The following is a 27,190-nucleotide window of genomic DNA, read 5'->3' as shown; positions in this document are numbered from 1 at the left end:
ATGGCAAAAAATACCATTGTTACGGAATTCACACAGCACACAATAGAGTCTGATTTGTTGGCCAATCCAAGTTACAGCTCTGCTGTATGTGTACTTTTTCACTTTCCTGCATGTATGTTATGTAATGTATTCATTATCTTAATCTGTTATTTTTGCCATGCACTTTGAAACTGGTTAATTGCTTTATTTGCTGGTCAAATAGGCAGTCAGGCTTCAGTCAGTTACACTATTGATATTCATATTAGCATTGTGATAAATTTTTTTAAGCTCTTTTCTGAGTTGTGATTCTTTCCTATGCAGATCTTTATTAGTCCTATGATAAACTACTGCATCCTACTTGTTAATCTATTACCTAGTTTGCTATCAATTGCATTTCAAAGCTTCCCATTATTTCAATGCCAGTGCTGCAGTATAAGTACTTTTTATTTTTTAGATATGTGGTAACATTTCCACTGCTTCCATGTGGGCTAAAGCAAACAAATTTGAGTTGAAATGCTGTAGTTCCAACAGAAATGGTATGGTTGGACTTTAATTTCTGTGAAACAGATGGATAAAGTTTCATTCACTTTACTCATTGATTATAATCAAAACAATCTCCGTTTGGTCTGCATTGGATAAATAGCTGAAATCATGGATGTAGTGAAATCAGTGAAAGCTGTGCTACTTGCTTCAGAAAGGTTAAAATATCTCTTATGACTTCTGATAAATCACAGGATCACAGAGTCACAGGATGGTTTAGCTTGGAAGGGACCTTCAAGATGACCTAGTTCCAATCCCCCTGCATGAGCAGGGACACCTCCTGCTAGACCAAATTGCTCCAAGCCCCATCCAGCCTGGCCTTGAACACTCCCAGGGATGAGGCATTCACAGCCTCCCTGGGAAGATACAAACTGTTGATATCTGTAGTCTTAAATTCTAAGCCAAACAGGTAACAGAAAGCAATGACTAATTAAACCTATGGTGAACTCACCTCATTAACATACTAAAATACCCTCAGGCTGGAAGGACCCCTACTCACAAAAGCCCCCACCCTCTGACCACACCTAGTGAAAGAAGAAGTGCTACCACTTAAAAGTGGCAGCAAAGAACTAGTTAACCCATGATATAGACAAATTATATTGGTATAATTAAAGATAAGGTGATTTTGCATATTCTTGTGTATGAAAAGCCCAGTGTTATGGGGGCTGGTTTTGTGGCTTTACCACCTAGCACCCCTTTCTGTGCAGAACTAGAATAAAGAAATGCCACAGCTCTGTGTGCGGGTTGGGTTATTGCACACTGGGGACACAGACCCCTTTTGGGTGTCCAGGATTCAAAGAGGTCATCCTGAAAGAACATGGAAGGAAGTTCCCCCTTGTGAAAGGGTGTCACTGGTCTCTCCCAGCCTCAAAACCCTGCTGGAGCCAAATGTTCCAGCCCACAGTGGATAACTAATATCTGTCTGCAAGAGCTAACAGCTTTAAGTTGTGTAGTTAATTTTTCAGCCTCTCTGTAAACAGAATGCACGGTTCCACAGTAAATTTCCTTTTTTTACCAAATTCTTTTCAAATACGTTGAAAATGCAGTTTATTATTTATTTCCCCTGTTACTTCTTTTTACAATAAGTACAGACACAATCTTGATAATTTTACTAAGTAAGCATAGAAAATGTAATACAGTTTGGGAAACTAAATTAATGGTTAGCTGTCCACTTTCCTCCCCCCCCCCGCATATGAATATACTATATGATAATTGATTGCTGGATTATAATAGAATTATTTTTTTTCCTTCTTTCAGGCATCACAACCAGGTAGTCAAAATGAAGACCAAAAGCACCGAGAAAAGAAACTGTCAAAAGATAAGTCTGTTCATGACACAGATGCTCATAAACATGAACACAAAGACAGAGGGAAGAGCAGGGAAAGAACAAGAGAGAGAGAGAGATTTAAATCTGGTGAAAGAGAGAGGGATAAAATGAGAGAGAGAGAGAGGGGGAAAGAGCACTCAGGAGAAGGAGACCAAGAAAGATACAAATATAAGCTTCAAGAGTCAAATTTAAAGAAGGAAAAATACAGTGTACCAAAAGATAAAGACAGGGAGAGTGATAGAGAAGGAGACAAAAAGCATAAGAGACATGAGATAAAGCAAATAGATACACAAAACAATCTGAAATCATATGAAGGAAGAGATAAAGAACATCACAGAAGAAGAGAAAGCAGGCATCATTTGGGTAAGTTGCTTTGGGTTGCTGTTGTACTTTGAAATATTTTATATTTAGATAGAAGTACTCTGCAACCATACCCTATCTGTACATGGATTATAAAAGTGGACAGGTTTGAGTACCTACTGAAATGTATGTCTTTATTGAATCCTGAAGTAACCTGGTTTTATTTTGATGCTTTTAAAAAATTTGATGCTCGTTTCCCTTCCTCTGAAGAGGGGAGTGAATGTCACTGGTTTTGTTGATTGTTTGACTTGAAGAGAGTAAATACCTTCCTGCCTAGGCATTCTCTACTGAGGGATCCTTTTGAATCCTCAAATTGCAGGCTGATGGTTGAAGTTAGTAACGTGTCATTACTCTTATTATTACACAAGACAATCGAGAACAGAAGGATTCATTAGGAAAAAAAAAAAGGAGTAACCAGCTTTGGATGGAAAGTTTTAATGGAGTATGAAGTTATTTTTGGAAAGTTACGATGTTGTAGAAAACCTCTGTAACTGAAATACTATTTTCTAGCTGCTAGAGTTAATGATATACAGATTTTGGATATAATAACATTTGTTCATTAATTTATATATATTTTCTAGAGGAGGAGAAAACAAGAAGTGAAGAGCGAGAAAGAAGAGATAGAGAAAAGAAGGTAAAGGAAGGAAAGGAATTAAGTGTTCCATAATGGAGTGAGATACAATTGTAGAATAATGAAGAAACTGGATCAGAGTCCAGTTCCCAAGAAATCCAGGAGATGCAGAGATAGTAAGGTCCTCACAACGGTGCAAAACACAAAACAATGAAATGTTTCTGAGCCATTCTTAATTCTTTTTTTTTTTTTTTAAGTAAAAGTAAAGTAAAATTTGCATAGCAAATAGTATTTTATAGTTACATAAATTTTTCCATCTGCTATTTATGCCTTTATGCCTTCTTTACAAGGGTATTGGCAAGTATCCATTCTGGTTTATATTATACCACTTAGTAAACAAAGAATTAATTTTTTCTGTGAAGAATACATAATCCATAGAATTTTCTGTAGCAAAGTATGCAATGTCCCAGAAGAAACATGGGAATCTCAAGTGATATGATATTTTATATCTGGGAATCTCAAGTGATACAATATTTTGAAACTTGCCATCATAGGAGATTTTAAAAAAATAAAAAGGCTAGAAGACCCACATGCCAGAAAATACTAGGTTACTTACAAATCCATCATTTTAGTGGTCAAAAATTGATAGATTTGTGAAGATAAAATGTTTTGAGAGTTTTCTAACTCTTTCATGTTGTTTATTTTTTTCTCTCTTTGCAGGATTATGATACTAAAAGAAACATTGACAAAATTTTAGCCTACAAAGTTCAAGAAGGTGGACGGGTACACAGGTTACAAAAAGATCAGGAGTCAGATAAAGAGGGAGAAAGAAGACATAGAGAAAAAAAAGAGCATTCTGTGAGGCCAGAAAAAGACAGGCTTTCGAAAGAGAGAAGTCATAAACGTTATGAAGAAGAAGAAAGGCATCAATCAAAGAGATCTAAAGAGAGATCTTCCCATGGACACAGAGAAGGACAACCAGAAGAAGCTACTGAGAGACTGAAAAGTAGAGAAAGTGAAAGAAAGAAGAGTGATCGAAGGGTTAGTTTTCAAAGATTTTGAAACATTACCTTATAATTCAGTTTAATTGTTGATATTTCATCATTGATAAGGTGAATAATAAAAGTATTTGAATTGTAAGTCAACATTTTCTGAAACTTGAAGCTAAAGTGGTAGATTAAAATGCTACATTCGCATTTAAGTATCCTAACCCAGAACTGATTCCTTCCATGAAATTTAAAACTAGAACTTGTCTATTTGCTAGAAATGTCTTTTATTCATAAATTCTTTATTGCTATGACTTTTGAAATTTTTATTAACACTTTGAAGTAGAGATTATATTAGGCCAGAGATTCATTAAAATATATTGGCTGCCTTTATAGGAAAAAAAATATTTTAATAGAAACTTATTTTTGATGTTGCCTATAAAGGGAGCATGGATGTCTATCTCACAAATAGGCATGTGAGTGTGCATCATTTATATTTGTTGTTTTGCCTCTGCATCTGAAGCCATAGTGTATCTTCTACGGTTCTAATACAGAGCAGGTTGTTATATCCTAGAGATAATACAAGTACTCATTCTACAGGAATGGGAGAAGAAATATATAGTAATTTGTAACTTTAAAAATCAGATAAGTTTCATGGAACATGGAGCCATTCAGATGGTCAAGGGTAGTTGCTTCTGCTGCCGGAAGAGTGAAGATGTACAAGCTTCTCAAATAAGAGTTCAGAAGTATATGTTCTAGTGAAGGTACTAGGCATCTTCAGAGTAGGGACCCACCACCACTAGCAATTCCTGTAACTGACTTTCTGCAGTAGAATTCAAGCCTGTCAGTAGAATTCAAGCCTGTCAGAAGCTTGTCCAAAGTTTGACTTCCTTGGAAATTTACTCAAGTAGCTATTAACAGAATGTACTCACTGATGCTGATGCTTCTGTCTCAGACTTGTGTTTCTTTTTCTGATGTTCACAGACAGAGAAAAGCACCTTGGTATTAAACAACTTCTTTAGGCAAACCTAAGTCCCTGTTACTGGGGATTAAGAGTCTGAGGCTGTTCTCTGTTCCTGGGTCCAGCTGGTGTGAATTGTTGCAGTCCATACTGTTAAAATCTCATTCTTTGAAGCAGACTGGCCAAGCCTTGGTGAGGTCAGCCCTTAGTCCCTATCGGGTTTTCAGCCACCTCTAGAGGTTATTTAGGAAGGTGCTCTGGGCTCAGAATTTAAGCAGTATACACTGGGCCTGGAGAATTTTTTAAGCATAGTTACTAATATTCTAATGGAAAGGTACCTATAAAAAAGTCAGACTTTACTCTGATAAATTATTAGAAGGTTTTTTTAAGCAAAAGAGATTCAAGATCCTGCCTTGTTTCCTTTCTGAAATGCATTGTAGAAAGGGATGTAGTCAAGCTTCACTCCCATGTATTTAATATTTTCAGGAGAAGCTCATACTAGGTGTATCACAAATCTTTTATGAGTATATATTTTCTTTGCTTACCCAATGTGTAAGGAGGAGATTATTCTGATGTTCAGACACAGAACTTCTTACAAGCAATGACTGATGAGAAAATAGTGTGGGTCATTGGAATAATTAATTAGAAACCTTCCTTAGTGTTTAATGTCACTACTATTAATGCAGGTTTGTATACATATTTCCTCCCAGCATTTCTGACACATGAATATTGTGATTTATTTTACAGAACAGCGAAGAAAAAAGAGAGGAGAGGATTCAAGAACAAATGAACCATCAAGTTGTAAGGTAAATCCAGGGATTTAAAATAAGTATATACTGTATGCTGTCTCTTTAAGATTCAGTCACCTCCAAAACAAAAGAATAAATTCTTGATCTCAGATGTCTAGGGCAAATATATATTTTTTTTCATAGGTCCTTTGACCAATACTATAACAATTAAAAAGAAAGGTTAAAAATCTGTTTTGCCTCTAAGAGGATTTGTATAAAAATGTATGTGTTTGTATTCAATTTTTTTTTCTATCCCTGGATAGCAAGAGTTACTTTACAGTCCTTGCAAATTGCATATATATTTCTCTAGGCACGTAGTTTGGGAGGCAGAAAGACTGTATTTTACCACCTGGAAATTCACTGGGCAGTTACATGGACTCATGTAAGGTTCATGATGGACTACGTAGGACTGTCCTAGATTGTTTATTTTAATTTTAATATCTTGACTTAGTTTCTACTCTGGATGGTGTCTAAAACACTATATATGTATAGTATGTTGACTATTTTATGTGAAAGGGAAAGGTCCAGGTCATCTTCAGTAGGATCAGTAAAATTTTAGGATGATATTTCTAAATTTTATTGCTAATAAATGTAAAATCTTACAGAAGTTCTCTCTATATTCTAGTTCTTTTTGCATTCTTTAATGATTTGGCCATGTGAAATTCCTATACCACGTTCTGAATCATAATTCTCCAGGTATTGTTGTCAGGCACTGTTCTTATTCTGAAATCTCGGTTTAGCTTCCTTTCTCAAGATAAAACTGCCCTTCTTGTTTCTAGGAACACTGACAGAGATAAGGAAGTCACTACCACTGTTCACTAAATATTACTACTATTTCTTATGTACGGGACAGATCACTTTAGTCTTCTTGAATGTGTCATTATGGAAGTGTATTTCTGTAGAAAACAAAAAAAAATTTAATATTTCAGAATACATATGTTGGGATGCTTCCTAGCAGCATCACTCAACTGTGTTAAGCAGTGCCAAATACACAGGTTATATTTTGAAGCTGTTGTTTGTTGGGGAGGGTCATTGCTTGTGCATAGCTGGGAAAAAGGAGTTAGCCATTTCTATGTGTCAAGGAAGGCAATATGGTTTACTGGGATGTCCCACAACTCTGATTCAGCCTCACACACTGTCAACGTTGAATTCTTATTTGTTAGGAGAGGATCCAGTCAAATTTTTATTTTTATTGTTCCCTTTACTTATGTTCATCAGTCCCAAGAGCAGTATGTATGAATGACCTTTTACTTAAGAAGTCAGAACATTCTCCTCTTGAACTCTGATACTCTACTTATAAAATATTGTAATATTATTAAAGAGCAGAGCTGGTTGTTGATTTTCTCCTGCTCTCTTACCCTGACTTTATTTTTCTCATAAGTAAAGCCCCAGAATGAAAGACTAGACTCGAATGATTTGTAGCTTTAGAACACATTACACCAACCTGAGACTGATTTCCACTTTGTTGCAGATATTAATACAAATAATAGATGTGTGGGTTTAGTAGGTTTTGTCCTCCTTACTTTTTCCATTTTGATGCAATTACAGACATTATATTTGGACAGGGTTTTTGCCGTTCTTAGCTGATTAATCACTTGGCTGTTTCATTATAATTTCATATCATAGAGATCTAGAAAAATATTTGTAGGAATATTTCAGTTTATTGGAAATTTTCAACATACTGTTTCTAAGAAAATTTTTTAAATCCAGAAAACAAAACCAAAGCCGAACTAGGGTTTTATTCTGAGTTAACAAATAAATTTTATGTTCTCTTTTTCAACAGAACTGTAAAAGACAGAGGAAAACTCATTGAAAAAGAGGAGAAGAATGCAAGGCAAGAGGTAAGACCATTAGGCTTTGTAACTTAGAATGTTGCATTTTTCGTGGGATTAATAACAATTACAATATCTTTGTCAATATAATGACATTTTAAGTTAAGGTTTATATATATTTGTGTTCAGGAATCTCTTAACTTTCGAGTTTAGAGAACTGATCAGATCAATCAGTTAGAAAATTGGTTTATTCTATATAAATTTGCTAAACATTGAAGGCAATTCAACTGTATTTCAGTATCTTCTATGCTTGAAAAAATAATTCTCAGCAAGTGAGAAGAGTTTAGATGTGTAATACAAATCATCTATATGTACCTAAAGTATATGATTTCTTTCTAAAAATAGCTGACATAGGCAATTAAAGTAAAATACAGCTAGCAGTGCAACTCAAGTAAGTCTCGTAAAACCCTTGCCATGAGAAAGAGGGAAGTATTTTTATATGTTCAATGGGACAGGTGCAAGTTTTCAGCAAGTGCAAACTGTATAGATTTGGATTTATTTGGACCAGTCTGTGCTGATACAGCCTAACTTTACCACAAAAAGTTTTTAAATATTTTGCCATATTCTTAACCATTCATAACCATCCTCCCAGAATCCAAATTCTATTTTGGAATGTTGTAGGAAAGAGTGATAAGATAGTGCATAATGAAGACATCCTTTTCCATATTCTCATGTTATGGGCAGCCATATATCTTTAATATATCTTTCAACCACACTAACTGGTATTAAAACCTGGCTGTTGTCACGGCAGCAATAGGTTTCTTTCAAGGATATTTCAAGACCTCTGTTATTCTATTCTTCTAATTTCCAATACATTAGTGCTAGCATTTAGGTCAAATACTTTGTTAGGGTTTTCTTCCCCTAATGAGCTTATAGGAAGAATGTTTATTTCTTCTCTGAGTTAATTTTGCTGACCTATACAAGCCAAATTCTTCATTCCTCTCATAATCTAGCAGCTGTCTCTGTTTCAATTTCCATGAATACTTTGTGTTCTTGAAATAAATACCTTTCTGACATATTCTTAGATTTAGTCTGCACAGCTCTTATCACTGTGGCCAACAGTCATCCTGGATCAATTACTATATCCAAACTGTCCTCTTCCTCTCTTGCTTCTGACAGCTGAAGTTCCATGTAGCAGCTGGCACTGATGCTAATCTGTAAGGCTCAGAAATAAAGAAATATATGAGAAGAACAACTGTTCATCTATCTTTATGCTAAGATTTAGCAGAAAAGATTTTAATTTTTTGTAAGATTATCTAATAGTTTGATTTACTTTTCTTGTTTAGGAAATAAAAGATACACACATCTCTAATTCAGACAAGGGATTTGATAACTTTTCAGAAAATTATGAAGATGACTTTGAAGTAAGTAAAAGCATACAGTTATCCTTTTGAAGTAATTATGATGTATCAAAATAATTATTAACTTTATTCACAGAAATAAAAACTACAGGATGTTACATGGTTTTTACTTATTCTTTTCTTGGTGATAGTGACCTTAGCTTGGCTAACAGTAGATAATAAGTAATTAAAATACTATGTAGGAACTCTCTGCTAAATATTTACTTAGTTTTCATCAGGGACTGGGAGCCAACTTCTGCTTTTGAGTTGAAGTCTTCACAAGATGCTCTTCCTGACTTCCTGGATTTCAATTGTCTAATAATTTTGTATGAAAAATGCTGATTTTTTTACAGTAATGGGAGAAAATAATCCATTTCAGGAGGAAAAAAGCCTGTTTGTTTTTCATTGCAAAAATAATTATAGAAAAAAGTATTGACCCACAGTAGCCCACTAACTTGTTTAATTGAATGCTCTTATTTTTAGCTTTATTTTTGTTCATTTTAAAGTTATTAAGATAGAAGAGTGTGTTGAATGTGCTTTCATTGCTAGCTGAACCAGCTACATCTTTGCTGTTCATTTCCATGATGTCCACTGTTGAGATGTTCACTATAGTGGCCCTTTACTGTTCAGTGGAGAGAAATGAGCACATTTATGAGGTGATTGTTTTAGCATGAGATGAATTGTCTTAATTAAGAGAATTATTATAGTATAAACTTCATGCATGGACTCACAAACAGATAATATAGTATAGTACATTTGAGCTTGCCAAATTGAATTTAATCTATCAAATAAATAACTCTGTATATCTATGAAGCATTTACACCACCAAACACTATAATTTTATTTCTTTAAAGAACACATGATTTCTTTGAAGAGCACATAATTCACCTGATCATGTAATTCCTCCTTTAGGATATTTTGGGAAAAAAAATCTTTTTGGCACTATAGAAGCAGTACTGTGGGATTGTCTTTTCTTGATTAAAATTACTGCACAGTCAAGACATGCTGTTGTAGGCCAATTGTATGAGGTTCAGTAAGGCCAAGTGTCGGGTCCTGCATTTCCAGGTGGCCAAGAAGGCCAATAGCATCCTGGCCAACAAGAGTAGGGAAGTGATCATGCCCCTGTACTCAGCACTGGTGAGGCCACACCTGGAGTAGTACTGTGTTCAGGAAGGACATTTAGGTTCTGGAGCATGTCCAGAAAAGAGCTACCAAGCTGGTGAAGGATCTTGAGAACAAATCATACCAGGAATGGCTGAGGGAACTGGAGATGTTTAGTTTGGAGGAGAGGAGGCTGAGGGGGGACCTCATTGCCGTCTACAACTACCTGAAAGGAGGTTGTAGAGAGGTGAGCATTGGCCCCTTCTCCCAACTAAATAATAACAGGACTAAAGGAAATGGCCTGAAGTTGCATCAGGGGAGGTTTCAGTTTGATATTAGGAAAGATTTCTTTACTGAAAGAGTGGTCAGGCACTGGAACAGCCTGCCCAGGGAAGTGGTTGAGTCACCATCCTTGGAAGTATTAAAGAAACATGTAGATGTGGCACTTTAGGGCATGCTCTAGTAGCTGAGGTTGCAGGGGGGGTTGTGGGTGGTTTTTGGTGGAGTCTATGTAGTTGGTTGTGTTTGTTTGAGGTTTTTTTGTATTGATGGTTGGACTCTGTGATCTCAGAGGTCCTTTCCAACCATGACAATTCTGTGATTCTGTGTAAAATGGCTTTCAGACAGAGGATTTATAACCATCTATATGAAAATTTTTATTGTTATGTTGTATTTTGACAGCATTTTAAAACGTCTTTAAAATGATAATGAAAAATAAGTTTAGAATCCATTTTTATTAGTTATTGAAAGTCCTGTTACTTTTAAAGGATTATGAAGATGATTTTGATGATGATGATGAAGACAAAAGTGGTGAAGAAAGAGACACAGAAGAAAACCTTAGAGAGACTAAATTTTCCAGAACATCTGAAATTGAAGAAATTCAAAGAGCAATTAGTGCAGAAAATGATAGAATTTTCACTTCACTGCCAAATGAAACAGAAAATGAAAAAAAGGAACCAATTATGGGTATGTGACTATATGCCAGTCTTTTTTATTAAGTGTATGAGTAACACGTACAACTTAGTAGTAAACAGGCTACTTTTTCTAGAAGTCTGCCTAGAGGCAAAAATCTGGTGCTCTGGATGAGTCACTTAGTTTTTTTGGGTAAGAACTGTAGCTTGCATATTGCTAAAGAATGAGTCACAGACATTACTAATAATTTAAAATGTGAAGTATAAAAATTTAGAGGTTGACATTTAATATACATTATTTTGGGTAAGAAGAGGATATGAGAGTCTGGATTTTGAAAACTGGAGGAGAGCTAGAACAGTTTGGGGCTTTTTGTAACATTAATTTGGCTTTTTCTTTTGGCTTTTCTTTTAGCTTTTTTTTTCTCTGGGTGGGAAGGCAGGAGAAATACAGATATACTTAAATATACAGCTCTGTGTCACTTTTAAAATGCCATTTTTTTTCCGAAATGTGACTAAGGAATTGTTAGTTGATCTGATATCTGTGCTAGATCTACTTATTTAACTAAGTATAGCTCTGGTTCCCCTTTGCACTCTCCACTCTGGTGAACAGCAGTACAGAATCAGTGTGCTAAAGAATCTGAAAGTTTTTTATTCTAGTTCATACAAAATTAATACAGTTGTGGAAGAACAGCAGAGAATTCCTGTAAGGCTTTACAGTATCAGTAGATTTTCAGTTAAGCAGTCATTGCAAGTCAGAAACATCGTACTGTAATACGAATTTCTTGCAGAAGATTGATTCACTTATTATTTTTCTAACAATATGGACTCAATACAGGAATTCCATTAAGGCTATACATCTAATGAACAGGATGCAATTCTAATATAGAATCAGATTTTTAAATTCTGAATTGTAGCTCTTAGTGCTTTATTGTAAATGACACAACACACTTTTTTGATTAATTTTTTATCTGATTTGATTAGAATGGTTGTTGATCATTCTGGTTATGATTTTTAGAAGTTTAAAAGCATTTTATAGTATTATCTGAGACAGCAGTCTTTCTCTGAGGGAGTGAAACACCTTTGGTCCTGACTGCAAGTTTGGTATTAAGGTCAATTAGCTACCACCTAGCCAGAAAAGAGAGTAACATGACATCAGATATTGTAGTTGTTCCATTAACTGTTACTTTTAAAGCATCAGTTTTCAATGTTTTGCTTCTTCATCCAAATGCTTCCATTAAGCTTCTGCTGATGAGGTTCTCCACTAGCTGTAGTGATGAAATCTTTTTTCCGTATGTACATGGTGGAGTCTGTGTGAATTTGATACAATTTTTAGAGTTCGTTGTACTGCACACAGAGGAACAAGGGATCTGCTAATGGCAGGAGAAAGAGGCATTTTCTGCATCATTGTCTTCTAAAATAAAAACTGCAAAGGCCAGTCATTTTGAATTTATTGGTAAAGGAGCTTAATAAGGGAAAAACGCTGATCCGTAACAGAAGAAGGTTATTGTAGTGGTAACTGTGCTAGAGCATGTTGTGTAATGTTCAAACTAGTAACTTCTAGTGGCTGTGTTGTAATCTGTTGCTTTTTAGACTTACAGCTTTACATTTTAATGCACTGTAAAGTGTGAATTATAACACTAACAATTTTTTATAATGTCACAGAAAGGAAATACCCTGCTGTCAGAAACTCTTATTGTGGAATATTCATGGATTTTAAAATGGCAAACCAACGACAAAGTAGCCGAAATATTGCTAGTAAGCTGAAGTAAGTAGATTTGAAATAACCTCACAGAATAGCAGCTCCCTATGTGAGATGTAATTTTTTTCATTATATTTGAAATACATGAAGTTCATAACCTCGAGGCTTTTAGAGTAACATTATTTTGTAAGCTAACAGTAGTTAGTTCTTCAGTAAATAAAATTTACAGGCATTGCAAATGTAATCTTGTAACAGAAATTCACCTATATATCAGTTTTATGGGTATCATTTTATTACAGAATAAGTTGCCAGGATTTAAATTTCTTTTTGTGATTCTTCAGTTGCTTAATTTGATATTGATTTATAGCTCTAAAGCACAAGCCTTTTAGCTGGTCTCAAGGCTCTGCAATATCTTGAAATAATTAACACTCTATATTGTACAAAGTGTTGCCAAAACAGCACGTTCCCATTCAGGGATAACACTAGTTGGTGTAAAAACATATTATTACTGATCTAAAATTGCTCTAGATTTGACACATCTAAGAAAGCTCTGTACTAAAGAAAGAAATTGATACCTGTTTCTTGTGGAACTCACCAGGGGCTCCAGATTTATCTAAAGCACTGTGTTTATCTCCCTGTTTTCTGTTACATCAATTGGATGTATAAAGCAAGAATATTACATTTAATTGATAATACTAGATTGCACTGCTTCATGGCTGCACATCAGTGGCTAATCTTCACAAAAGGGAGATTTTATCATTTAGGCTAATTCACCTTGCCTAAATTTATATGTCCAGATTTTATGCAAGTTCATTTTTTAGGCTTCTTCTCTAGACAGTGGATACTGATAAGGAAATTCAGGAAGGCATCTCTGAAGAATTGCCTTCTGAAGTGTTTGTCAGCCTCTACTGATTATGTTCTCTGATTATACTACATATATAACTGTACAAGCAGCATATGTAGCCTATGAAGATAACTAGCATTTTTAGGGAAAGGGAAAAGTTTTGTGGAATTTAATTCTGTGATAATACATTGCTACCAGTAAGCAGAATGAAAACATACCATAGATGAGTTGTAGTACTTTGAAGTTTTAAGTATTATTAGGCTTATTAGTTTATTTTAAGCATTTGTCTTAATGTATCATTAAGATCTGCAACTAGGAAGCAACTTTCATACAGTTGCATTAGATTTCAGCAGTCTGTGCCCATAATGTTTGAGAAGAGGTGGTGTATTAGGAAGTAGAAATAAAAATAAAACATGGGTAAGAAAAATGCAATAGATGTCATCATGTAGGGAAAAGATGTGAAAATTGTTCTCATGTATAAAGCAAAACCCAGCCTAAAATATTGGAAGAGAAATTCCAGCTCATGTTGCTCTAGTCTTTTCCCTTTTCAAACACTGTCTTACTGATTAGAAATACACTTATTTAATGTATATATTTAAAATATATTTTAGGTTGCTGCTGTTGTTATTTGATTCTCTAGTGGATACAAATTCAGGCCAATGGAGATTGTTCAAAATACATTTGCATGTCTAACACCACCAGAGTTTTATAGGTGATCTGTATAAAGCATGTACACATATAGGTGATGTAAGTTAATAGAGTGAGTTTAGGAGAATTAGCCACTGTCCAAAGTATAGGAAGAAAAAGACATTAATCTATTACCTCCCAGAAAAGCTTTTGAATACTTTGGTAAGTTTAAAGTGCCGGGCTTTGACAGTTTGGGTTTAATAATAAATTGCATAGGTTTACCTTTTGCAATCAGTATTGCATTTTCAAATATGGTAATTATCTTAGAATAACAATAAAGGAGAACTCATAACAATATATTTACTTCTATTCATACATTTTTATCTTGGTACAGCTTCAAATTGCGTAGATCAGTGGGTTGTTAGATCTCTGGTGTTGTTTTTCTTTTGGCATACCAAATGCTTGGTCTTAACTGTTTTTGTGTTTGTCTCTTGTAATTCATTCTGAAGAAAACGGAGTTCAGAACTTCTCCCTCTCATTGATCTGGACTTCTCAGTTAGTTTTTCTTTATTGGATTTGCCTCCTGTAAATGAGTACGACATGTATATCAGGAACTTTGGTAAAATGAACACTAAGCAGGTGGGTAACAAATGTGTAGTAATATTTAAATTCTGAAAGTGCTGATTCTTGTTCTGGAAAATAATTTTCCTTACAAAAGAAAGATACTGAAACTAATAGAAAAGTAAAGTAATAAACTAATAATTTTAATCTCTAAGCCTTAATGACTACAAAGCAATGGAATTAAAAGGTTGTGACTGAACAGAACATTTCCATTTCTGTGTTACAAGAGAACTCTCTCATGTTCTTTACCTGTTTTCTAAAGAACCTTCTATATGTCTGTGGCTCACAGTCCCAAGTATGCTGGGCTTAGTGTTTACACATAATGTAAGCCATTCTGTATTTTTGCAGCAGGGCTGGCACTCTTCTGTGAAATGTGGTAAAACATGCTTGCACAAAATAATGATGCTGTATCAGTATGCTTAGGTCTAAGTTTACAAACAGAAAAGGTTGAGCACATCAGCTTTAAAATTGCTGTTTAAATTCTATTCAGTTATGTGCTGTCTTTCTTAACTGTGCCACCTTTATATTGATCCCTTTATTTTTCTACTTTAGGCATATGTTCAATGTAATGAGGACAACCTCGAGAGAGACATTCAGACTGAGGAAGTTGAGATGTTGGAGAAGTGGACGCAGCATCCAGGAGAAAGTGCCCTTGTATCTGGAGGTGAAGAACATTTTTATCTCACTCACTTATGTATGCGTGCATGTAAAGTTCTATGTTTTGTACCCATTAATTGTCAGAATTTATAATGTGGCAGTCTGCATCAATAGCAAACTACTATAGGCACTCTTGAATCCCTTTGTGGAGGGGTGTGAAGAGTAAGTGGCAGAAATAGTCTATTTCTTCTGGATTGCTGTTGCTCTTCCCCAGCAGATGTTGTTCTTCAGTACTGCTATTTCTGCTGAAGAGAATTTGATTCCTGACACTTTCCTCATGCTGAAGAATGACATGGTTCTTATGCTTTTCTTAACTGATTGCCTTTTGAAGCTTCGAGTGTGGTTTTGTCTTTGGTTTTTTTCTTAGGTCCCATAAGCAGCCAGGCCATGTCAGTGAATGGAGCACTAACACCTCAGATTGATTCACAGAGGTTAACAGATTTCCTCCGGTCTGCTTGCCAGGTACGCTGAAGTACTTAACATCCCTTATGAGTTGTGTGCTTAAGTATACAGTGTGATAGATCACTTAGAGTACTTATTCTGACTAATTTAAATAAATTACTTAAATAATGCTCGTTATCAGTGACATTCATCTCTTTGCAAAGGATTGGAACCAGAGGTGTGCAAATTTTATGTCTGTAGAGCTGTTTTTGCAAAGATACAAACTTAACAAGAGATTTCATAAAGGTTTATTAAATTAATCCACATACATTAAAGTTACAGATAGCAAAACTGAAAGATAAGATGACCCTTTTATTTCTATAAATGTAATTATGTTTGAAAGGTGATTGCTGTTTTGCTAGAGGAAGATCAAGTTGCAACACAACCCAGGTGGAAATTAGGATCTGGACAAACCAGTCTGTCTATTAGTGATAGCTGTTTCCAGTTAAATACTAACCAGCCATTCCTCCATGGTAAGAGAACTTCATTCTATACTTTTTAGTATACAGTGTGAACTCTTCTTCCTTATGCAAAATACCATGCTCTTTGTCATAACTGAAGTGCAAACAGCACATATCAGGATATATAAATAATGAAAACACCACTTTTCTTATAACTGCTTATCTAGCTGCTTGTAACTCTGTGCAGCTTGGTTTCACATAGGAAACATCAGAGCATCCTAGCTGCTGTGAAACCAGAAATATAGCCAGTGATTAGCATGATATTGGGGTGGCCTGGATGTAATTTCTTGTTCTTCTTGTTGAAGGGCCATCCCAAGGGATGTAATTTCATTTAGGCTCTTTAATCTGACAGCAGGGCCAAAGTTGCAAACAAAGCAAGATTATTAAATGGGGAGATTATAGCCTGATATATTTGAACTGCAGTTATATCTTCCCCATGTAAGTAGGGGACGTTCAGATGAAAAGAAAAATGAAAAATAAAGTATCTGTAATTATGTTAGGAAGACCTATTATAATACAAAACCATATGTATTCTAACATGAACACAAGATGAACCAGAAAAAGCCTGGCCTGTGCTGTTCCCTGTTTGAGACTAAGCTGAATTTTAGTATATATACTGACATCAGATCAGATTGGCTTGCTTTTCCCCAGAATAATTAGTCTATTTCTGCCTCTCTGCCTTTTTGCTTTCTACTTACTTCTGATATTTAGATTCTTTCTCCAGTCCCTCCTGTTTTCTTGTGTAATGTGAAAAGCAACCCACTTTTAATAGAAATACTATTCATCATTACATCTTAGCTTGTTTGGTGTTGCTAAAGCAGCTAAATAGGCTTTTTTGTCTGCAGTGAGTTTTTTATTTATTGCTTTTTTTCCAAATTTTTTTTATGATTTAGACAGAAAAATATCCTGCCTTTGTGTATCTCAAGTTCAGAGGCAGACACTACTTTCTGTTCATGGATTACCTAAAAAGGCAACTGTTGGTTTACTGAACAGAAAGAGCATCATATGTGTTTGGAACATCTGGCAGCCCTCCAGTCCTCAAAAGGTTTTAATATGTGACTCAGAGGTATGTTTTGTTGAATATTATGTGTATTTTGTTTTCTTGTCTTGCTGCAAGATATTTCATCTTTTAAGAAACACATTTGAGCCTAGTGAGCAAAACACTATTCTCATTCCGTTTTGTATTCCAGTACTAGAATGTGGTGATGGTCATTGGGTTAGGGTGGGGTTTTTTGTAATTTTAACTTCATTTTATGTTTGAAGAGTGAAAGGAAGTAAAATAGCTGGTTCAAATGTTGTCAAGACTTCCCTGTACCCATTGCTATCACACAGTCCAATCTCCCCCTTCAGATTTGTGGCAGTAGATTACACAATTGTCTTGAAAAGGCAAGGCCTACTGACAGTCCTGTATCTCTACTTCCCTTTTAAATAAATTGTCCTGCTGCAAACACCTGTAATCTATCTTTCCTGGATTTGCATTCATAGGAAGAAAAAACATATTTCAGGCTTATCAAATTATTGGCCTTTATCATAATATCAACCATGTGTATTTTTGCTGCCTAACAGGTGGTATGTTGCTGCTTCAGTCCCAGTAAAGCAACCTTGGTTTTTGCTGGAACAATAGATGGTTCATTGTTGATGTGGGATCTTCGAGAAGAGGTGAGAATGCACCCTCATATGATGATCAGTGAAACTGACTGGACATTCAGAGTGCCAACGTTTTCCACTGGTCAGTATCTATGCCTTCTGATTAGTCATTTTGTGGGCAGTGAAACATTCCACTAGTAATTCTTCACAGAACACTTCTTCTTGGTAGCCTAGTTTAGGCAGTTCAGAGATGATATTTAGTCTGGTAAAAATCGCCAATCGGTGGTACCTGTGAAGAATTATAAGCAGCTCAATATGCATCAAGCAGTGAGAAGAGAGAGATGGACCAGATGTAAAACCTAAGGAGTATTGTAATGGTAAGATGGACTACATTTCAACTGCTGCCTCATCTGAAATCATTACCCTAATCAGTTTTCATGCTATTATCTCTCGTAATATGTAATTCTTTTTTATCTACACGTAAACACATCTACATCTAAGTACATGCATTAAGATGTATTTTTCTAAAGAGAGGAGTAATTTAAGACTGTAAAACACAGTTTTTCAAATGTCAATTAAAGGTCACAATCTGTACAAATTACCATGTAAGTCTTGATGTTTCTATAAGCTTGTATGCAAGGTACGTGTCCAAGTGTATTCATGCATCACCTCTGTTAGAATCAGTGCAGCTCCACTCTGTGGGGTCTGTCTCATGCTATTGTGGATACCTGTATATGGTTAGCTGGATTGATAGTACTGATTAGATTTAGGTCACTTACAGGTATTATATAGCTGTCTTATATGTAGATACCCTACTGAGTGTCTAAATCTTGGGTATGAATCTCACCCTTATGAATTTCTAAAATGACACATAACTTTATCACTTCTGGATTCTATCTAGATACACTAAAAGTTAGGTCAGGATTGTGGGGTTTCGCTGCCAATTTATCAGTTGTTGTAGCAATGTAAGATCTAGGAGTTTCTCATATTTTCATTACATATACAACATTTTTCTGCCATCTGGACTGTCACATGAGCAACATTTCTAGCACTGGGGCCCATTGGGAGCTACAGCATGCTCTTTCCAGGTTCCTAATGTCAAACAAGCACAGCTACAAAAAAGAAATGTGTAATTAATTTGTTGCATTGTTTAGATATGACCTAAATTGCTGTTGCATATATATTGGGAAGCCAGAAGAAAGTTAACTTGGTTGCTGATAGACTTTAATTTTGTTTTTAGTAGATTAAAGATACTTGGTCTTGTGTTACACAATGTGTATGTACAGGTTCATGAAGTTGCTTATATAAGCAAACATTTTTAATGCTGCATACTTAGGAAGATTTATGTCTTTGGTCTTTAATGAGATTAAGTTCAGTGCACAGAGCAAGTCCAGAAGTTAACAGTATCTGAGGAAGATTGTATGTTGAGATTGCTCTAAATTCACTTTCAAAATGTTATTAAAGGGTAAATACATATTTTCTTGTGGTGAATTGTTTGTTTCAGCACAGTTACTTCTATTAAATAATGCTCTGTCAGAGTAATTTTACTACAGTTTTGTCTTTTCTGTAGTAAGCAGTGATTTATTTCTGCCCCTGTTATTTGTGGAGCTTGAAATTCATGTAGTTCTTTTAATGGGAATCCTAAAATAGCAGATTTTAATGAAATGTCTGTTGCAGTGGCATAAGTGGTGCAGCAGTCATTTGGAAAATGAGAAGTAAACACAAGGTGGTGAAACATTGATTGTCTTTGAGACTTTTATGAAGTAATTATTTACAAAGTAATTATTTGCTATTTTTTCTTTACAGTCATCATTCTCCAGTAAGCTGAAAAGTGGTGAAGGTTTTTTGTTGGTTGTGTTGAAAAGCATACGGTCTATACTTTTCATTATCCTTAATTACAGATGGCATTCTCAACTCAGTAAGCCACACCTCTCCTATACTAGCAGTGGAACCTGTCTCAGCCTCTCTCTACGCTGATCCAAATTATGGACTTTCAAGCCTCTCCTACCAGGAGGGTATGTAAGCTGTGGTTCAAAGCATCAATGTGTCTGAGTCTTTCTTTAAGCATCTAATGAAACAAATGATAAAACAAGTTACCACTCGAAAGTTGCCTTTAGAGAAGTCTTAGTGCTCCTAAAATGTCAAAAAAACCCCTATCTAAAAAAGTGGAGCTCCTTGCTTATATCTGAAAACACTTAAAATATGTGACTGTACTTGGTGGTTATTTCTGTGCTTTTTGTCTAATTTTTTTATGACTAACTTTTGTGAACAAACTTTAATCCACATGCCCCCAAATTCCCAGGCAGTGTGATAGAGGAGTCATTATTACTTCAGTTGCAAATTTTCACTTTGAAATCCATAGTAGTCCAAAGACATGTGTGGCATATTGCAAATTTTACAAGATTCTTTCTATTGTACTTTATGTTCTGTTCCAAAGTCCTTGAAGAATCCCAACATTTTTAAGATAACGAGAGTGATTGCCTACCTGGTAAGACAAACTGAACATACTAGTTTCATGTCTTTTTCTTTGGTAAAATTCCAGCACTTTCCCTTTTTACACAGCTGAGATGATAATAAAAGTTTCAGATAATATATTAACCTAGGAAATGTTTTGAAGCCTTTTATATTGTTCAAGATGAAGGTCAATGTATGAATAGAAATTATTCCTGTTCCTTCCATAGAAATATCAAGTCATCCATTTCAGATAGCTTCAATGGATGAAAATGGAATCCTCAATATGTGGGTGAGTAATATATGTATGAAAAGAAAGAGTTTCGCAAGTTGGAATAATAAAATACTTCTTCAAATGTAGCAACTCAAATCCAGGATTTCTGATGAGAATTTCCTCCCTGAAAACTACAGCAGCACTAGTCCTTCTGTTGGAATTCTCTGCAAAGTTTTTGACCTGACTCTCTAATGCCATAATGTTATCCTTAGCCAAAACTGTTAACAGGTACATGGATTCATTAAAACAGGTGGTCAGTAGTTCTGCTGCATAGGAATATGTTAAGGTATTTCTATTAATTGACTAGTAGACGTTGGTCCTCTTTCACCCTCCTGCTTTATTCTTTTTGAATCATAGTGGTGTCAGAGACTGTACTGAATGTATGTAAGAAGTAATATTCGTAATTTATATAAAATAAATTTTCAAGAGGCAAAATATGAAGATCTGTGGGTAAGATTACCCTGCCTAAAACATAACAGATGGGTTAGCACCAGGTCTGTTGCTCTTATTTACTGTTGTGAAAACTCTTCTTTCTATTGGATGTTTTGATCTTGCTTGAGAGTGGCTCAGTGAATAATAAGGGATAAAATTATTTCCCTCTCTGTCACTAGTTAAGTCCCTTAAAGCTCTAGGTAACTTTTGTAGCAACATACATAGGCCAAATGATCTGCCCTTTCTATTTAATGAATAGTAGTACAGGAGATGTGTTGCAATTCCTTATATTGGGGTTTTGAGTGGGTTTTTTTGTGACTGACCAACAAGATGACAACTAGTGATTAAGTGTACATTGGAACATCTCATATTCTGCTTTCCAGCAGGGAACATCCAGCAGCCATGTGCAGCTATTTTTAGCATTGCAAACCACTGACAGGGGATAGAGTCTACCTGAAATCATTGCAGTGTTAGACCTGCCTATCTAAATTATGCCATACATTGTGACAACTGGTTAAAAAACTTTAAAGTCTTGTAAATAATGATTGCTTATTAATGTTAAATATTGACTTTTCAGGTGGTTGTTGAATTACAAAAAGTGGATTTGGCTGGTTCACAAACTGATTTAGGTGAGTACTGCACATTAGAAATACCATATAATGCTTGAGTTTTGAGATTGTGAAGTTGACAAAAGGTACTTTAGAAGAAGGCAGAATTACTAAGGAAAAGATACATTCTGAATAGGGCATGTATTTGATATTTGGGGTTATTGGTCAGGTATCATGAGAGTTATTTTTGCTGCTATCTGAACCCTGTCTGCTAATTCTATATTGGTAATTGCCAACAGCAACCACTTTTTTTTTTATGATGTCAAAGCAGATTTATGTGTCCTCAACAGGTTGGTTGGTTGTTTTTTTTTTTCAAAGAATATGGCATTTTGTTTTTTTCAATCCTCCTATTTCTTTACTTTCAAAAAAAACCCTATTACAATACTTTTATTCTTGTCTATATCTCCTTTTTGCTAATTGTCTTGAAACTTCTCTTTTGGGTAAGGTACTTATTTAGTGTGAAAGAAAAGTTTCCATGGTAAGAATAAAGAACAAAATTCATTCAGCCCTTTTTGAGTTGTGTGAATTAAGAAAATTACATGTTTTGTTCTTTGAACAAAATTAGATTTGCTTACCTTATTGGAAAAGGCTGTGATTACAATCCTGATACATTTTCAAATGTATATGTAAGTAATGAAGTACTGCTAACAAACTCTTTTTTTGGATCAATTTTCTAATTTATAATGTCTGGCTATATTAAGCTGCTAAAGCTGGTTATTATGTCTGTGGAAAAGTGCATTTTAAAGCCATGATTGCATGTTGACACATTTTACTGCCACCAGCATTCAGTTTTTTTGCTTTTCAAAAAATTCTTACGTTAGAAGCATTAGAATTATTGATGTTATTCTCTACTGACAAGTAACCTATACCAACCTTACAGAAGCATGATTACAGTCTGTCGTTATTTATAGTTCATTGTCAGAGATCCAAGTGCATTTTCACCATTGATAGAACTGGATTTTATAGGGTGATATTACAAGGATGTTATATGCATACTGCAAACTAAAATAAGCATATAATCATGTTTCCCTTTCTCTGTCCTCTTTCTTTGTTTTCTGTGATAGATTACAAATGTTCAGATTTGACATACCAAAAGCTGTATCTGCAATAAACCATTTATTTATTAAATACCCTTTTGCTAATTTGTCCAGGTTTTAATTTGATGTTAGCACATTCTTAATTCAGGGTGCTTAGATCAGTTTAAATAATTATTTCATATGATTTTAGGTTTAATTCCTGGAGGGAAAGTGAAGTTAGTCCATAGCTCTACTATGGACTTAAATAACAGGTAAGAAAATCGGAGCATGTAGATTTTACATGTGTATCTCACAGAGCTATTCTTTTGCTATACTGTATTAATTTGCTGTTAACAGTATCTTCATTAGTATTTGGGGTTTTTTTTTAATACACATTTCTTCCTAGAGCTAGTCATAGACATTTCAGATCAAGAGTTCCTGTATGTAGTTGCCTGGTTTTAACAGAGAACTTCCTACATTTATATCATATTTTACCCTTATGTTTTTCCTAGCCTTTTCCCAAAGGATGTGCGCCAGAGAATGCCCCAGACACTGACTATTAAATTTCTGTCTTCTAATCCTAATAATTTCATTGTTGGAACAAACATTGTGAGTAATGTACTGAAATTCATTTAATTGTTTGGTTTTATTTGGTTTGAAAGCTGCCATTTTCTTGGAATTTTACCAGTAGACTGATGCATTTATTATTTATATTATATATATATATTACTATGAGACTATTCTTAAAACCTGCTAGCTATTAAAATTTATTAGCTATTAAGTATCTTTTAAGGTAGCAGCTCTGTGAATTTTTAACTTTGTCTTGTAACAATGATAAAGCAAATTTTATTTTATCTTGTTGAATTTTACTTTGCATTGTTCACAGGGGCTGGTAGGCCACGGTACAAGGCATGATTTGAAAGTTTTTCCAAAGCTATTCAGACCCCGGGAGAGTGCACTCAGATCAATAAGCATCAATGCAATTGATTTCTTCCCTTTTGGAAAGCCACTATTTTTGGTATGAAAACATTTTCATATAATATATATTTCCTTTTTTAATTACTTGCTGAGGGAGGATTTCTAATTTGTTATAGTTAAGTAGGAGCGATAGGCAACTTACCTCACTAATTCCAATCTGCCATGGAGGGTAACAGCAGGAGGGTGTCCTGGTGTTTGAAATTTGTTTATGTGAAAGGTGGACCATCTGGCTCACAGGAATAAATAACAATCTTACTTCAGCCTTATCATGTTTTCTTTGTTTTTATGAAATTCAGCATTGCAAGCAGGTCTTCTGCTCTAAAAGAAGCCTCAGCTGTTTCTCACTCTAATGACATAATAATTTTGGAGACAAAACATTTGTATTGCTGTGAAATAAAGGTCTGTGGAGCAGCTTTGAACATTCATTCCCTGCTTTCTATTCCTCTCCAGAGCAGGCATACCTTTGGCATGTACCAAGTGGTCAGATGTGTCCAAATCTGCCCTCAGCAGTTCAAATTGACACACCATTGTTTTTATTTGTCTCCCTTGTGAAAGTTAATTCAATGAAAGTTAAATCTAATTTTAGTAGGGTTTTCTACCTGCTTATCTTTGTATCTATTTGTACTTGATTCTGCTTTAAAAATGCTTTCTTTCTAAATTTGCCATGATTTGCATGACTTCGCTGGGATTGCCTAAGGTATCAAATTAATATGTTTAGCTACAGTGTATGTATTTTGTGGCTCCTCTGTGCAGTCAGAACTTTCTCTTACCAGATGTTCTTACCTTTTACCCAATTGCATTTGTTTGGAATGGCTTCTGCAAGTTTGCAGAGTCCTTTTAAATGTAAGCGCAATTTGCAGAGTCACTGTAAAAAGTCATTGTAATTTGAAAATTGTAGGAAGTCTTCCAGATTTAGAGGTGGCCCAGGGAATAAGTTATTTTTGGTTTTCATAGAATAGTTTCTTTTGTAGATGGATTAGAACAAATTTGTAAATGTTGCTTATACTAGGCAAGACACGTTATAAGAAAATATCTTTAAGCAGTGAAATCTTCCTGACTTTGGCTTTAGTTTTTCAACATGAATCAGTTTAATATCATTATATTGTTAACCACAGTCTGTCCTACTGAAAGCTATTATTTGTTTTACAGATTACATGTGTCACTAAGTAGCCTCCTGAATTTCTCTCTAGGCTCTGAGCTCACCTTATTTCAGACTACCTTCAAGTTGTGCTGCTTCGTAGTAAAAGTGACATTGAGAGATGGAGATCTTATTTTTTTAAGTAGAAAATTAGGACTTCATCCCAGGATTAATGGATTAGATTACTCTAGTATGCTTAGTATAGTTCTACTCCTTTTGAACTTAAAATGGCATTAAAAGATAAAATCCAGTAGTCCATACAGTGAGATATGAGATAGATGTGTCACTTGAGTCAGGTAACTACTTTTATGTATATGCTCTGTATTTTCAAGAACTGAACTGCAGGTTTTATCTTGCTTAGTTTGTTTTGTTCCCAGGAAGTATTTTCTTTTTGACTACAATATAGGTTGGCTGTTCAGATGGAAGCATTAGATTACACCAAATGACATCAGAGTATCCCCTCATGCAGTGGAATGACAGCACAAATGGGCAGCCAGTTATTGCCCTACAGTGGGCTTTAACTAGACCCTCTGTGTTTTTTGTCCTGGATGCATTGTCTAATATTTACATTTGGGATCTTCTGGAAAATGATTTGTTGCCTGTGGCAAAGCAGGCTATTCCAACAGAGACGTAAGTACATCACATTACTATCTTTTTAACAAAATAGCAACATTATCATCTACATTTTGCTTAAATATTGGATGGGTTTTTTTAGAATATGCTTTTCTGTATTTTTTAAACTGTTAGAAGTGTGGAAAAAGACTATAGCAAGCTAAATTTTAGTTTTAATTTATCCTTATCATTGTTTCATACAGGCTGATAAAAGAGAAATAATGTTAAAATAAATCAAAATCAAGTGTAGTGTTATCAGTTGGGGCAGATGTCTGTACATGAAGCAGCTGAAAAAAGTTGTGTTCCTACTGGACTGTTCTAAGTTCAAATAATAGCTTTGCTGGATCAGAATCAACCCCTAAAATAGGCAAGATGTTGGACATTTGAAAATGCTTCTATATAGTATGGTTACCAATATAAAAAAATACATTATGTTCATTGTCACAAATAAACAAGAATACTTTTGGCTACCACCTATTCAGGAAGACTAACAGCAGGGTGATCTCACAATACTGTTTCTCTTGTCAGTGTAGACACCTGGGTATCCTGTAGACTGATGCAGAAAAGCAGTTTAATTAAGCCTTTCTGAATTATTGTCTTGAGGATTCTCTTTCCTCCCTGATGGGAACCCTACTGGGACACTCTCTCTTTCCTAGACTTAAGTTCATCTTGGTGAATATGCCTCTGACTAAAAGTTTTCCTTGTAATCTTTTAAAGTATAGCAAAGTGCTGCTAGTTTGGGGAGAAGATAATATAATTTTTAAAGTTATTACAATGTACTGGAAAATACTATAAAATTAAATTCATTTTTACAAGCTTGAAATATTTTTTAAGTCATGATTGGAAATTGATAATGGAATCTGTGAAAACAGGAATAATTGCCTGTTATATTTACATTAAATGATTGCAGCTAGTGAAAAGCTAAATAACATGCTGGGACTTGGAATAGTGAGCAATAGTACACTGTGATGAACAGAGAAAAAGGAATCATGTAGCTAACTCTAAGAAACCTGCTAAAAAATGTCTGAAAACACCAATTTCTATTATTTTTTTGTCTCAATTAAAAACCAGTCCTCTCTTCTTTTGATTTCAGTGTTGTAACTATGGCTCTATTGGGAGAACCAGAAAAACTAAATGGATTATTAGGCATCGCACTGGCCAAAGGATCTGGACAGATAGACATTCAGTATGTTAAGAAGAAGTGGGCATTACATCAGCCTGAGGAATGTAAAAAACTACATTCCATTTTATTGCAGTCTTTTTAGAAACAACATTACCTATCTGGGTGTACAAATTATTGCAAAATCTTTAGATTATTTTTGACTGCCATTAAGAGATTTGTAATGTAATTTTTTTTATTTGTATATAACTTGTGAATATTTTAAAGAACATCAATACAATATTTCAGCTGAAACAATGTATTTTAGCATTTAAAAAGGCAGAACCAAATTTAGCATTATTGTACTAAAGAAGATGATGAACTGTATTTCACTCCTGAAAGTACTCTAGATGGATATATTTTTTTTAAAATATTGAAAATATATTCCTATAAATTACACTGCTGCTTCTTATTATTCTACTCTGAAGTAAATGATAGCAATCCCTTTATAAGCATATAATAGTGGCTCTGTATAAGCAACTTGAATGTATGGGGATTTCTCCCTCTGGGCCTTTTACAAACTAACACTTGGTAAAACTTTCTTATATCGACCTGAAAATATTATACAAAGCTATCAGAATGTAAATACACATCACGTGATACCTTACTTTTGATTTTGACCCTGAAACATTGCAAAAGGAATATCTGACTAACTCAGGTTACAGACAGAAATCATACAATCATTAATGTTTGAAAAGACGTCGAAGATCTTCAAGTCTGACTGTCAGCCCAACACTATCATGTCCTGAAGTGCAACATCCACACGTTTTCTGAATATCTCCAGGGATGGTGATTTCACTACTTCCCTGGGCAGCCAGTGTCAATGCCTGACCCCTCCTTCAGTGAAGACGTTTTTCCTAATATTAAATCTGAACCTCCCCTGGCACAA

General features: G+C 34.8%; 1 protein-coding gene across 1 annotated transcript; it reads left to right on the top strand.

Annotated features, from left to right (window-relative positions):
- On the top strand, window positions 1-26,407 carry WDR60 (WD repeat domain 60). Its single transcript, XM_010007045.1, has 23 exons — window positions 1-84; window positions 1,777-2,209; window positions 2,788-2,840; window positions 3,498-3,818; window positions 5,472-5,530; window positions 7,296-7,353; window positions 8,631-8,708; window positions 10,553-10,751; window positions 12,359-12,461; window positions 14,376-14,505; window positions 15,040-15,181; window positions 15,548-15,606; window positions 15,929-16,058; window positions 16,940-17,112; window positions 17,613-17,775; window positions 19,535-19,648; window positions 20,315-20,376; window positions 21,368-21,419; window positions 22,626-22,686; window positions 22,927-23,023; window positions 23,301-23,432; window positions 24,937-25,160; window positions 26,236-26,407. The coding sequence occupies exons 1-23, from the start codon at window positions 1-3 to the stop codon at window positions 26,405-26,407; spliced, it is 3,099 nt and encodes a 1,032-aa protein (XP_010005347.1).
- The last annotated feature ends 783 nt before the right edge of the window (window positions 26,408-27,190 follow it).

This window comes from Chaetura pelagica, unplaced genomic scaffold (genome assembly GCF_000747805.2).
Source record: "Chaetura pelagica isolate M959 unplaced genomic scaffold, ChaPel_1.0 scaffold17, whole genome shotgun sequence".
NCBI classification, from domain to species: domain Eukaryota; kingdom Metazoa; phylum Chordata; class Aves; order Apodiformes; family Apodidae; genus Chaetura; species Chaetura pelagica.
This window is presented reverse-complemented; position numbering and strand designations above follow the sequence as displayed.